Source organism: Megalobrama amblycephala, linkage group LG14 (assembly GCF_018812025.1).
Source record: "Megalobrama amblycephala isolate DHTTF-2021 linkage group LG14, ASM1881202v1, whole genome shotgun sequence".
In the NCBI taxonomy this organism is placed as follows: Eukaryota; Metazoa; Chordata; class Actinopteri; order Cypriniformes; family Xenocyprididae; genus Megalobrama; species Megalobrama amblycephala.
Genome location: NC_063057.1, coordinates 35,118,881 through 35,133,663, shown reverse-complemented (window position 1 = coordinate 35,133,663; position 14,783 = coordinate 35,118,881). Strand labels below are relative to the sequence as shown.

General features: G+C 40.8%; 1 protein-coding gene across 1 annotated transcript; it reads left to right on the top strand.

The window, feature by feature from the left end:
- Positions 1-931: 931 nt before the first annotated feature.
- On the top strand, positions 932-14,713 carry LOC125244447 (tripartite motif-containing protein 16-like). The gene is made up of 7 exons (XM_048154530.1): positions 932-1,581; positions 4,549-4,644; positions 4,731-4,964; positions 8,579-8,738; positions 8,892-8,939; positions 13,560-14,214; positions 14,710-14,713. The coding sequence occupies exons 1-7, from the start codon at positions 1,006-1,008 to the stop codon at positions 14,711-14,713; spliced, it is 1,773 nt and encodes a 590-aa protein (XP_048010487.1). The 5' UTR covers positions 932-1,005.
- Positions 14,714-14,783: the final 70 nt, after the last annotated feature.

Sequence of the window (14,783 nt, the reverse complement as noted above, 5' to 3'; positions counted from 1 at the left end):
GATTTAATGTGATCAAATCCACGTGATGGGTTCTGATTAGTTTATTGCTGATGAGCTAAGAAGTCCTTTAGACAGAGTCCTTTGTTAAAAGAAGTCACGTCATCACTTCAGGAAATGGATCTTTTGGACCAAATGAAGCTTTGTTCAATCATGCCTCTGGCTGATGAAGCCATTTGGTAACGTCTGTCGAACGAGTCCCTACAGGAATGTGTGCATGTGACTGGCAGGGAGGATTATGGGAATTGGAGTCCGGGAACTGACAGGAATCGTGACAGTTGATAGAAAGAAAAAGTCAGAGTTTTTGGTTTTGTTGTATATAACAGGTGGTTTACTTATGCTATCCTGGGTTTATTTTGACAGACCTTCTCCTGTCTGGTGCCCGTATGATTTGATTTAAAACAAGTTATTTATTGATTTAGATTTTTTGGGGGCCCACCACCATTACAAGGGATCTCATGTGAGTGACAGGTTGCCCCGCCCTCACGCCAGTAAACACATCATCAGAGAAGAGATGTCGCTGCAAGAGGGAGGGGAAATTATTTTGAATCAAGATTACGATAGCACATGTATTTAACAAAATGATGTGCATGGATAAATCATTTATAATAAATACTGTGATATTCAGTAATAATTAAAAAAAAATGATTTGGCAAATTTGATTTCATAAAGACTTTCAGTCCTGCAGTTCCAGTGTAATATTTAAGATACAGATTTATTGAACTTATAAGGATGTTTTCTTGCTTTTCTCTAACTTATAGTGTGTTTCTGAGACTGATTAAACAAAATGTGTGTGGGAACACACATGAAAATGACAAACTTATTAGCAATAAGGCTCTTCAGGACCAGGAATCAGGAAGCTGCTTTACAGACACACCTGTTTTACACACGTCACTAACACACAGAACCAGGAAAGGAAAGGAAAGGAAAGGAAATCAGTTCAGAGAAAGAGAAACTTAAGTGTAGTTGAGCTGTTGTGTGTTTGTGTCTCTGTGTTCATGCAGTAAAATGGCAGAAGCCAGAATTTCAGTGGATCAGAATGAGTTCATGTGTTCAGTTTGTCTGGATCTCCTGAAGGATCCAGTGACCATCCACTGTGGACACAGTTACTGTAAGATCTGTATTACAGGCTGCTGGGATCAGGAGGATCAGATGGGAGTCTACAGCTGCCCTCAGTGCAGACAGACCTTCAGTTCAAGACCTGCTTTAGCTAAAAACATCATTCTGGCTGAAATGGTGGAGAAACTGAAGATTAAACTTACTGCTGACTGTTACGCTGGAGCTGGAGATGTGCAGTGTGACGTCTGTACTGGAAGAAAACACAAAGCCGTCAAGTCCTGTCTGGTGTGTCTGAACTCTTACTGTCAGAATCACCTTGAACAACATGAGAGTTGGTTTAAAGGAAAGAGACACAATCTGACTGAAGCCACTGGACGACTGCAGGAGATGATCTGCCCGAAACATGACAAGATCCTTGAGGTTTTCTGCCGCACTGATCAGGAGTGTATATGTGTGCTGTGTACGATGTATGAACATAAAAACCATGACACTGTATCAGCTGCAGCACAGAGGACAGAGAAACAGGTATGAACTTAAAGAGTCCCATTATGTTCATCTCAGGCTCATAATTTTGTTCATGGGGTCTACTAGAATACATTTACATCATTTAATGTTCGTTTACACTCTCTGTCTGAGCACTGTTTTAGTAAACTGTTTTAGTTTCAATTTCTTTAAAATGTGTCTTCCAAAAATCACAGTCTGCTCTGATTGGTCAGCCGGTCCCAGTCTGTTCTGATTGATCTACTGCTTAGCTTGTGTGTCAGGAATGTAACATGCTTTACCATAACCAGCGATGGTTGGTTTAACGGACATCTCTATCACTCAGTTACACACATCCTGTCACAGTTTAAACTGTCCTGTCAATCATCTTGTCTCAGTTAACGTCCTCCACATTCAATTTAATTTAATTTCCTACCATTTCAGGGAGAAATGTAGTATCAGGTTGATCTGCCAGCAGTGGGTCTTTCATTAGTAGACTCTCCTCTTGTGTTTGTCATTATCTTTTAAATCATTATCTTTTATCACTATGCAAACGTATCATTACAAAAGTTCACAATGCTGTTGCAGATGAAAAATAATGTGGATAACATTGAATAAAGATCTTTTTGCCAGGTTATATTCTGATTTTTAATCACTCAAACTTATTTATCTAAACCTTTCTACTTAATCGTCAGACTTGCCCATCTACCATGTTTATTGTTTAACACTTTTTGTTAATGTTTTTTAGTTCAAATCAAATTGTCATCCATCGCACAATGGGTTGTGGTCAATATTATCCGTCAGAGTGTGTGCCGATCTTCACTTCGGACTCTAAACAGTAATAGTAAACCATCTGTTATCTTTGGAATAATCATACTACGATTTGGGATACAGTAATTCTAATTTTGAATATTATTTAGGACACATAAGGGCTCTTCATACTTGAAATAGTTGACCCTGGGTCATTCTAAACCCCTGGTAAATTAAATCCTGGGTTATTTTATTCATGTTTCACACTGCTTATACTATGCCCGGGGTTAACAGCTAACCCTGGGTATTCATGAGCTACCGTTTCACACTGCACATTCCTAAACCCTGGGAAAAAGTCCTTATCTGCATATTTGGGGTCTCAGTGTCACTTACTGGACAAATGCAGCATGTAACCTGTTTACATAAAGGGTCTAGCATTGTTTGTCCTCATTGCTGACTGAAATATCAAGTTTTTTTCTGAGTGAACATTTCGAACTATAAAGATAAGCATGACGGTCTCTTCTTCACTCCAATTATCGCATTTTCCATAGCTGTTTGACATTTCATATGCAGAAACAACTGTTTATACACCGCAAAAGCAGGGCTAACCCTGCTCCAGAGCAGTTTTATAACCCCAGGTAAAAAGCTGAGCTAACCCCACATCTAATGCTGTGTTTAGAACGACGATAACCCGGGGTTAAGCGCAGTGAGAAAAACCCTATAGTATGCAAATTAAGACACAACATAAGTCTTCTGAAGCGATAGGAAAAATAAAATATGACTATATTATAAACAGTAATAGTATGATTATTCCAAAGATACTCAGGTGGTCTACTAAATTGGGACACAGTAATTCTAATTTTTTAATATTATTTAGGATGCATAGTATACAAATTGAGACACAACATAAGTCTTCTTAAGTGATAGGAAAAATCAAATATGTTGGCCTGTCATGTGACATGCATCAGCCAGTGAGGTTTGCTATTACTGATGCGTCATCATATTTGATTTGGGCTCTAGAAACAGACATTATTCAGAATATCTTCTTTTGTGTTCTGCAAGAAAAAATCATACAAGTTTGTAAAGACATGAGGATGAGTAAACAATGACTACGTTTACATGGACAGCAGTAATCCGATATTAATACGATTAAGACAATACTCTGATTAAGAAAGGACATGCAAACAGTGATGTTTTATTGCCTTAATCCGACTAAAGTCATACTCGAAGTAAACACAAATCGAATTAAGACAGGTGCAGTATTCCTATTTTAGTCACATTATTGGAGTGCATTGTAGACATGTACACACCTTAATCACACTATTAACGTCATGTGGGAGTTTTCGCCGCACTTTGCTACAGGACACATACACACATGGCAGTGGTCAACCGTTTTGACAGCAAACAAGAGAGCAAGCTTCAAGCAAGAAGCCACAAATCAAATTCCTCTCACCTCATCTCTCATCCAGTACCTGAGTTTGTCGCGGTGGCATGAATGAAAGTTGCCGAATTAAAGTACAGGAGGCCTGTTGCTGGAGAATTTGTATCCACCGTTGTCTATTTACAGAGCCCCTCACATGAGAGGGAAAATAAATTGTAGCCTAGGCTAAATCATGCGAACGATTTACTAATTTGTTCCCTCAATTTATAAATCATGCGCATAATTTATAAATCAAGGGAACGAATTAGTAAATCGTGCGCACAATCTATTTTTTTTTCTTCTTGCATGTCATGTGCGGGGCTCCGTATCTATTTGCACGCATATTGCATGTCAAATAATTAACTGCACTTGAAGCTTTCGTAAGATTAAAAATTAAACACCCAAAACTGTATATGGCACGAACTGTGTGGTGATACATGAAATTCTGTTGAGAACATTGGACGGCGTGCCGTGGGGATGTAATGACGTTTGCCATTAATCGATCTATGTTCTATAACGTAAAACGGGAACATGAAAGGAATATTCTAAAGGCAACTCATGTAAACACCTTAATCAGAATATTGTCTTATTCAGAATAAGGTCAGTAATTAGATTACTGCTGTCCATGTAAACGTAGTCAATGAAAGAATTTACATTTCTGGGTTAACTATCCCTATAAAACTAGACATTGATTAAATAATTCTGGCATTTATGAATAAACCTATAACCTTATCATTCAAGATCTTTAACCCCTCAATCTCAGCACTTCACTGATACTGTATTCATATCTGTTTACTTGATGATTTATGTGATGTTTCTCCTGTTATCGGTTTGTCCTTTAGCACCAGCTGAAGGAGACGCAGAGGTGGTTCCAGCAGAGGATCCAGCAGAGAGAGAAAGATCTTCAGCAGCTGAGAGAGGTTGTGGTGTCTCATAAGGTAAGTCTGGAGAGAAAGAGAAGTTTGAGAAGTCTCAGTCAGGACTCACTGAAGCCACTGTGTGATTGTGATGTGTGTCCTAACAGCGCTCTGCACAGACAGCAGTGGAGGACAGTGGGAGGATCTTCACTGAGCTCATCCGCTCCATTGAGAGAAGCCGCTCTGAGGCCACACAGCGGATCAGAGATCAGGAAAAGACTGCTGTGAGTCTAGCTGAAGGACGACTGAAGCGACTGGAGCAGGAGATCAATGATCTGAGGAGGAGAGATGCTGAGCTGGAGCAGCTTTCACACACACAGGATCACATCCATTTCCTGCAGGTAACAGATCTAGAAGAACAGGATCATAGTGGACTTGAGCAAGAGACTCACAGAGAAACATTTTGTGAGAGCAGAATGAGCCGTTGACTGAAGTGTTGATCTGTGTGTTCAGTTATTATATAATCATCAGTCAGACTCTCATCTGATCTTCTTCTTTTGAAAGAGATACACTTCCCATTCAGTCGGTCACGTTCGACATACGTCAGACTCACGGCCGGTACGGTGCGCTTTTGAGCGCTGAAAGCCGTTTTTACGGCTGGTAAGAGTGAGCACCTTCAAAGAGAGAGAGCACACGACAGGCTGCACACAATCCCTGTCTGTGTTGCGGCGGCCGTTCCCCTGCGTGCTTCAGCACTTTAAAAGAGTAAAGTCCCTAAAAGAGCTTACACAAGTAGAGCTTGCTTCTTTTTAAAGATGACATTCTATTTGTGTGCTTCTGGATGCGGTCGTTTCCTGTCCTCACTGACGGCCATGATCACTGTTTCACATGTCTGGGCGCATGCTGAAATGATGCTCGTGGGTGGTTCATGTTTTCGTATGAGAACATGATCACGTCGACACGCCGGTCATGACTCTTCTTTCTCCGGGAAGCTTGAGTCCCCTCTGTTGTTGGCCAGCTGCTGCTTGTGCATAAAAGCAAAGCCGCGGGTCTGCCCGACACTCTGGGAGACCGTGGAGATCAGCGAGAGCAAACCTCTCCCTCCTCTGCGTGTCGTGTGCCATCGAGCTGTTGGACTGCAGTGCGGGTTGTCACGGCAACCCAGCGCTCACTCGGCGCTCTAGATGCGCGGTCTCCTTGCCTAATCACCATTGTAGCGCCCTCTCTGGTGCTCTAGAAGAGGTCTACTTTGGTGAAATGGCTTGGGTGACTTGAGGTTGAGGGGTTCCTTCGGGGAACCAACCCCCTAGGGCCCCTCCCTCTCTAGTGCATTGCAAGCTGTGCAGTTTCTGGATTGGATTGCTGGTCCTTCTCATAGGGGAACCTAGCATTTCATTCAGAGCTCCAGCTGAGGGTCAAATGTCAATTGCAGCATCGGAGAGAGTGCTGTTATGCTCTGGAAATGAGGGTGACGCTGCCCACTGTAATGGTGTGTGCTTATGCTGACTCAGATTCAGAGTTTACAGCCATGCTTTCCTGGGTGTTCCGGATGTGCATGGAAAACTTGCCAGTATGGAGCTATATTGGTGCCATAAATATGGAACGCCAAAAGTGCCAAAATCTGCATACGTTTTTTCCTCTCTCACTACCCTCTTGGGTGGGGTGGCTGTGCGCAGACCACACCCACCCTGCATGTGAGGCCAAGGCACTCTTTATGTATGAGGGTAGTTCTGAGCCGGGGTTGAGCTGCGCTTGTTGACTAACCGTGATCAAGTCACGGCCTCAGTGGTCCAGAAGCGCCCCCTGGCTTACCTTGTGGAGGTGCATGAGGTTGTCAAGCTAAATGCTTTCTCGACGCTCCCATCTCACAAGGTGACCTTTTTGGTGACACTGTCGGGGACTGAGCCCAACAGTTCTCCTCAGTTAGTAGCAGACCGGGGAGCTTCCCATGACAAACCATTGAGTTCCTCTTGGGCTGCCCCTCAGTCTGCTCGTTGCCAAGGGTGTCGTCCCCTGCAAAAAACTCTGGCCCAGCCTGCTCTACTGTGTCCACTGCAGGGAGATGACGCCTCCCGTCTCTGCTGCTGTTTGAGTGGTTGGTGGAAAAATCACCCCAGAGACGGGTGACCCAGAGATGGATGGGGCTGCTCTTCCCCCCCTAAGGAGGGCTGGGTGGTAAATCCTTTTGTTGGGTTTGTTTCTGTTCCGCCGCTGGTCCAACAGCCAGCGGTACCCAAATTTTCAAAAAAGGAGAAGTTCCTCCAACTCCAGGTCTGAAGAGGGCTTGGAGAGCAGTGGGAGGAGAAAAACCTCACCACTCTCATCCCCCTCTTTCTTCACCAGAGGGCAGCAGTGTGCAGTTCGAGAAGGCAGCCAAAGCCTCTCCTGCACCCCTGCCCGACCGTGGAACCAGGTAAGTGTTGCACAGCACACTCAGACCCCGCTACAGGCCGCCTCGCTAAGAGAGCCCCCCGAGCCGCGTCCCTGTGTTCCACCTCGCTGCCCCACTGCGGGTACGCTTGCGGAGCCTGGTTAGCACTCCCCAGTCCGTCTCGCTGGCTCATTCGGACCATCAGGCTCGGCTATGCGATTCAGTTAGCCCGGCGCCCCCCCAAGTTCAGGGGCGTCCACTTCACTGCAGTGAAAGTTGTCGATGCCCATGTCTTGCGTGCAGAGATCGCGGTCCTACTGGCAAAGGACGCGATAGAGCCGGTCCCTCCAGCTGATATGAGGTCAGGGTTCTACAGTCCCTACTTCATTGTACCCAAGAAAAGTGGTGGGTTACGACCGATCTTGGAGTTTTGAATTCGTGCCTCCACAAGCTACCATTCAAAATGCTCACGCAGAAATGCATTTTCGAGTGCATCCGTCCCCAAGATTGGTTTGCAGTGATCGACCTGAAGGACGCGTACTTTCTCAATTCTTCCTCAACACAGGCCGTTCCTGCGCTTTGCGTTCAAGGGTCGTGTCTTTCCCTCTGGGAGAACCCATCTCTCATTGGGTTGGAGTCACCCCAGTTCTTCCATATGTAGTACAGCCCTACGGGGTTAGTCCATATGTACTTCTCCACATAACTCCTTCGGGGAAGGATGTGGTTTCCGCAGCGTTTCTTTCCCAGTGCAAGGGTACGCTTTCCCAGTGTTATCCAATAGTCTCACTGAGTGGGTTTTGGGGAACAGCAGTGATTGACACTCTCTGTGTTAGCCCTGTCCCACCATCCTCAAGCAAGGGGGTTCAGGTGGCTTACAACAGAGCGCTGGAAGGGGGTAGCTCCTGTGGTGCTTTGGTAGGGATTCCTATTCGTCAGTCTGTCTGACGTACGTCGAACGTGACCGACTGAATGGGAATGTCTCGGTTACAAAGGTAACCCTTGTTCCCTGAAGGAGGGAACACAGTTGCTGTACCCCGCTGATGCTACCACTTATCCTGTTCGGCTCCTCAACAAAAACCTGAAGATGCAACGCATCTGCTGCTCATTAAATACCCGCACTGCGAGGCGAGCAGCTGATGCATATGATTGCATGCCAATGTGCATTGGCTCGTTTTAGTTACACTCGAAGTAGATTGGCCTCTCTAGCGAGATTCCTATTCGTCGGTCTGTCCGACGTACGTCTTCGTTCCCCTGCTTCAGGGAACGAGGGTTACCTTTGTAACCGAGACGTTACAAATGCAGTTCTCTGGAAATCTCTTTGGAAGCATTTTCCTGAAAGATACATTGAGCTTCCAGATGACAACAGTTCAAAATTTCATTAATATTTTAAATATTTAGTCCTCAAACAGGATTTGAGGCTGTATTTTACCTCTGCTTCAGCGTATTTAAACCACACAAAACCTGACCTTGTGATCGTGTCCAAAGAGTCCTTGTGAATTTAAGAGCCACTAACTGCTCAAAAGTTATAAATAATGGTCAATCTACGCGTTGCTTTTCAACTGCTTTTCCTGATCAAATCTACTCAACCCTGTCATCATCTCCATTGATGCTCTTGATCTGTTACATTTATGTTGATTTCTGTAGAGTTTCCAGTCTCTCTCAGCTCCTCCTGAATCTACAGACGTAAATGACGATCCCTTCAGTTCTCTCTCCTCTTTTGATGTTGTGAGAGAATCTGTCTGTCAGCTGAGCGACAAACTGGAGGATTTCTGCAAAGAGGAGCTGAAGAAGATCTCTAACAGAGGTAAAGTCCTGGAGATTCATCTGCTCTCAGAAATGATCCTCCATCATCTCATATCATGTAGAAGATCATATTAGAAATGTCTTAGGAATGGATGCAGGGATAATTTTCTCTTGACATGATAATCACACTCTTCATGTCTGTTGATTTCCACAGTCACTTTCACCAACATTGTTCCCAGGACCAGGAACGACTTCCTACAATGTAAGTCACTTAGAAAACAAGCAGAAAAACTCACTGAGTGTGTTCATGTTCTTCCTGTAGAAGGAGAAAGAAAACACCTCGTCCTTTAAATCTCCGCCCTTCACCAGGTTACTGACTGGAGTGGGTGTGAGAGAGAGGAGGGGGGCTGAAATAACCAGGTCTGGCAGGTCTTAAATGCTTAGCGCGCCTCTCAATATCTTTTCATAAATAGTTATAACCAAAGTTAAAAATGCATTATAAATTTGCAGATTCTGAAATTGGTTGTTTGTCATGTGTTTTAATGCATTATACTTTCTAAAAGTCAACAATTAAATCCAGCTAATTGGCAGGGTCCCCGCGGATCCTTAAAAAGTCTTAAATATAAATTTTGGTTTTTAAGGCCTAAAAAAGTCTTAAATTGTATGGAATGTCTTGAATTTTCGCAAGGGAGGTATTAAATTCCGTATGGGACCGAGCGAGTGAAATGTCTCCGTCCGGTTTCGTGTATTTTTTAGACATAATTTTATAACTGACAAGCGTACCTTGGGGTCTTAAATATTTTTCGTTGCATTACCGCAAAACTTTCTATAGTCTGACAGACCCAATGACTGACTGATCATTGGACAGAAGATTTTTTTTCTCGCGGTAGTTATTGCGTTGCGTCATCAGAGAGAATTGAGGTAGCAGGTAGCCTTAGGTAAGTGCAAATGTAATGATTTATGGCTCGAGAAAGATGAATTCTCTTGGTGGTTAAGGCCGGTGCCGGTAAATGTCTACGAGGCAAACTGCGCCGTTTGTAGAAAATGTTTTAAACTGGGTACAACGGGCATTAAAGCGGTACGCACATGCCGAGCATCTGAATGGATCTTTTGCTGTAATGTGACGGAATATATCCGGAATTCCGTTTTTTAGGTCTAAAATCATGACGCATGTGAATCATGCAGATCAGTAAGATGTTTTATATGTTTTATGTATGTTATGTTTTATGTTTTCTAATACGTCAACGACGGAATGGTCCAGTGCCACGCTGCGCCATCTGCGGGACAAAGGTCAGCTAAGATGTAGGAATATCTGATCAGAGCTGTACACGGATACACATTTTTAAATAAATCTGCTGTGGCAAAGCTACTGCAAGTGATTTTCGGTGCTGGAAATCTATAGACCTTATTTTCCAGAGAAACATGCGCGCCGCCATCTTTAGAATATTGTCTTTGAACTTCCGTTTTTGCGGTAGCCCTGTATATTTCTATGGCATCGCTGTTGAAGAATAATTAGCTGGTGAAGTGGATTTACGTGTTGTAGAGTTAACAAAAGTTATCATGAGCATTGTAATGTTTAAAGCGGGTGTCTTAACAAATGTCAGTAGAACGGGAAGATTTTAAAATGAGCAGTTCATTCATAAATACATAAGATCGCTGTGGAAATACAAGCCGGAAGTCAAAAGACAACCAGCGCAGCGCTGAAAAGGGGCGGGGCTACATAAGGTCTATAGACCTTATTTACCAGAGAAACAAGCGCGCCGCCATCTTTATAAAATTGTCTTTGAACTTCCGTTTTGCGGTAGCTCTGTACATTTCTATGGCATCGCTGTCAAAGAATAATTAGTTGGTTAAGTGGATTTACTTGTTGTAGAGTCAATGAAAGTTATCATGAGCATTGTTATGTTTGAAGCAGATGTCTTAACAAATGTCAGTAGGTCGGGAAGATTTTTAAACGAGCAGTTCATTCATAAATGTAATATCGCTGTGGAAATACAAACCGGAAGTCAAAAGACAACGAGCGCAACGCTGAAAAGGGGCGGGGCTACATAAGGTCTATATCCTTTGCTGAAACAAACTCGTCATGGAGAGCGCAGCTCATGGTTGCTTAGTAACGGCAGACGCTACCACAGCGCCCGAGGAGGAGAAAGCGGCGCCAACGCGTTTTCCATATGAACGGTCCCTAAAAGAGTTCAAATGGGTCAATGCGCTTCGATTCACTGTAAGTGCTACTTTGTGACGTTTAAATTTGGATTTGGGAATGCAACATTTGTCATTAGAATTGTTTATAATACTGTTGTTGTTTACAAAGTTTCAGTGTCACAGATTCTTCAGAAATGTTGATTTGCTGCTCAAGAAACATCCACTATTTATATTATCAGTGTTAAAATGCAGTTTTTGCTGCTTAATTTTTGTGGAAATCCAATTTAAACATTTGCGGTAGGATTTAAAAAAATAGAAAAATTAATACTTTAATTTGTCATACTTTTAGTGATAAAGTGAGTGGAGTGAAGACATTAAAAATGTTACAGAATATTTCTATTTAATAAATGCTTTAATAAATAATATAAATACATGTAATAATTTTAAATAAATGCTGTTCATTTAACTTTCTATTTTTCAAAGAAAACTAACAAATATCACCATTTCCACAAAAATATTAAGCAGCACAACTGTTTTCAACATTGATAATAATTAGAAATGTTTCTTGAGCATCAAATCAAATTGTAATGATTTCTGAAGGATCATGTGACACTGAAGACTGGAGTAATGATGCTGAAAATGATCACAGGAATAAATTACATTTTATAATTTTTTTTTAATAAAATATAGAAAACTTTTTTTTATTTGTAAGAATATTTCACAATGTTGCTGTTTGTACTGTATTTTTGATCAAATAAATGCAGCCCTGGTGAGCAGAAGGGACTTTTTGATTTTAAAATTTTTGATTTTAAAATCAATAATTGTTTCCAAACTTTTCGCAGGTACTTTAATAATAACAATTCTATTAATACATTTAATATATTATATTATATTAATTATTATCATGATTATTAAATGCTGCTTTTTAATTTTACAGAACAATAATATGCATTATTACAATATATGACATATCTTTTAATGTGATAAATATATATTATTTAAAAAAAAAGGTGCTGGGGCGTGGCTTGGGTGCAGGGTCAGACTTTCCTGCTTTTTTTATCTCTAGCTGATCACAATCCTGATATATATATTGTGTGTGTGTGTGTGTGTGTTTCCATCGCAGGTTTGGTCTTAAATTTCATGTAAGGTGGTATTAAAAAGGTCTTAAAAAGTCTTAAATTGAACTTGTTCATACCGTATCTGCAGATACCCTGAATTGAGTAATCCACATATAAAGAACAGACTCCAGAATAGACAGTGTTTCATTTCCATAACCACAGCTGCAAAACCTCCAGTGAAAACAACTTCTGCATTTAGCATTCAGACACAATATAACACTATGTTCTTCAATATGTTTTTCATGTTTTCCATTGGAAAAAAATATTATGAATGCTCCCTTTTTGCTGATTGGTTGCAGTTTGTGATAATCTACGTAATTAAGGTTTCAGTGCCAAATTTCTAAAGCATTTATTTAACATTCATAAATATAATTTGATTCACTTGGCTTTTTTTGACTTAGGAAACTAATGATAATATTTAAACTATCCAGTCAAAACTGTTATGTGGCATTCAGTGACATTCATTTTAAATGATATTTAGGTGAATAATAATAGTAATCACACAAAATGAAATATTATAAATAAATAATATATATAATATATCATAACAGATAAAAAGTTTAAAAGTTGTTAAAGGGTTAGTTCACCCAAAAATGAAAATTCTGTCATTTATTACTTACCCTTATGTCATTCCACACCCGTAAGACCTTCGTTAATCTTCAAAACACAAATTAAGATATTTTAGTTGAAATCCAATGGTTCCATGAGGCCTTCATAGGGAGACATTTCCTCTCTCAAGATCCATAAAGGTACTAAAAACACATCTAAATCAGTTCATGTGAGTACAGTTGTTCAATATTAATATTATAAAGCGACAAGAATATTTTTGGTGCGCCAAAAAAACAAAATATCGACTTATTTAGTGATGGCCGATTTCAAAACACTGATTCATTTATGATCCGATGCTTCCTGAAGCAGTGTATCGAATCATGAATCGGATCGCGGGTCAAACCCGCCAAACTGCTGAAATCGTGTGACTTTTGGCGCAAAAAAAAAAAAAAAAAAAACGAAATAATGACTTATATAGTGATGGCCGATTTCAAAACACTGCCTTAGGAAGCATCGGAGCATAAATGAATCAGTGTTTTGAAATCGGCCATCACTATATAAGTCGTTATTTTGGGTTTTTTTTGCCGCACCAAAAATATTCTCGTTTCTTTATAATATTAATATTGAACCACTGTACTCACATGAACTGATTTAGATGTGTTTTTAGTACCTTTATGGATCTTGAGAGAGGAAATGTCATTGCTCCCTATGTAGGCCTCACTGAGCCATCAGATTTCAACAAAAAATATCTTAATTTGTGTTCCGAAGATTAATGAAGGTCTTACAGGTGTGGAACGGCATGAGGGTGAGTAATAAATTACAGAATTTTCATTTTTGGGTGAACTAACCCTTTAAGTTTTTTATGTTTTTGAAATATCTCTTCTGCTATTTGATCCAAAATACAGTAAAAACATTAATATTGTGAAATATCACTATGATATTAATGAACCATTTTTTTGGGGGGGGGGGGGGGTTCTTTAGTAAAGGACCTAGATATTATAATGATAATGCTTTGCACAGGATATCAGAGAAATTGATAATTCCTGATTCTGATGTTTTTTTATTTCCATCAGATTCCCATCAGCTCAATCTGGATCTGAACACAGTGAATAAACACCTCCGTCTGTCTGAGAGGAACAGAGTGATTGCTGACACTGACCCAGAGCTTCAGCCGTATCCTGATCATCCAAACAGATTTGATTATTGGGCTCAGGTGTTGTGTAGAGAGAGTGTGTGTGGACGCTGTTACTGGGAGATTGAGTGGAGTGGGTATGGTGTGTTAATATCAGTGTCATATAAGAGCATCAACAGGAAGGGAAAGGGTAATGAGTGTGGGTTTGGATGTAATGATCAGTCCTGGAGTTTGTTCTGCTCTTCTTCCAGATACTCATTCAAACACAATAACATAGTGACTGAACTTCCTGTAAAGTCCATCAGCAGTAGAATAAGAGTGTATGATGATGATGATGATGATGATGATGATGATGATGAGGATGATGATGATGATTTAGAGTCCATCGGCAGTAGAATAAGAGTATATGATGATGAGGATGATTTAGAGTCCATCAGCAGTAGAATAAGAGTGTATGATGATGATGAGGAGGATGATGATGATGATTTAGAGTCCATCAGCAGTAGAATAGGAGTGTATGATGATGATGAGGATGATGATGATGATGATGATGATGATGATGATGATTTAGAGTCCATCATCAGGAGAATAGGAGTGTATGTGGATCACAGTGCAGGAACTCTGTCCTTCTACAGCGTCTCTGGAGACACAATGAGCCTCATCCACACAGTCCAGACCACATTCACTCAACCGCTCTATCCTGGGTTTTATGTTTGTTATGGATCAGTGAAACTGTGTTGATGAATCAGAATAGACTGTAGAGAGATTCTACCCATAATGCTTTGAGCTCATGATGAATCAGTATGTATCATGATGAGTGATGGTGTGTATCTGCTTTTCTCAAAGTCTTTTGTGTTGATGGAAATCAGTCATTCAATTCTTATTGTAGTGTCACATAATCATTTTATTATTACTACTAAAATGACACATCTTATGAACTCTGCTTTATTAAGTCATACACTGTTTTAACATGTATTTGTAACTCTCTCCCGCTACTGACAGAAATTTCCATCTTTCCATGTTTCACTGTTATATGATAGGGGCACTATTACACATCTTCTGATAGAGTGCTAAATTTCCTGTGATCACAGGTGAAGAAGCAAACAAAGGCTATGTTCAAAACCGCATACTCACTGAGTAGGAACTTAATTTCAATAAGTACTTA

Excerpts from the sequence above, each read along its gene's own strand:
- LOC125244447 (XM_048154530.1), top strand. The coding sequence starts at position 1,006 with ATGGCAGAAGCCAGAATTTCAGTGGATCAGAATGAGTTCATGTGTTCA. Across the intron at positions 8,739-8,891 it reads GAAGAAGATCTCTAACAGAG|TCACTTTCACCAACATTGTT; the intron begins GTAAAGTCCTGG and ends TGATTTCCACAG. Across the intron at positions 8,940-13,559 it reads CAGGAACGACTTCCTACAAT|ATTCCCATCAGCTCAATCTG; the intron begins GTAAGTCACTTA and ends TATTTCCATCAG.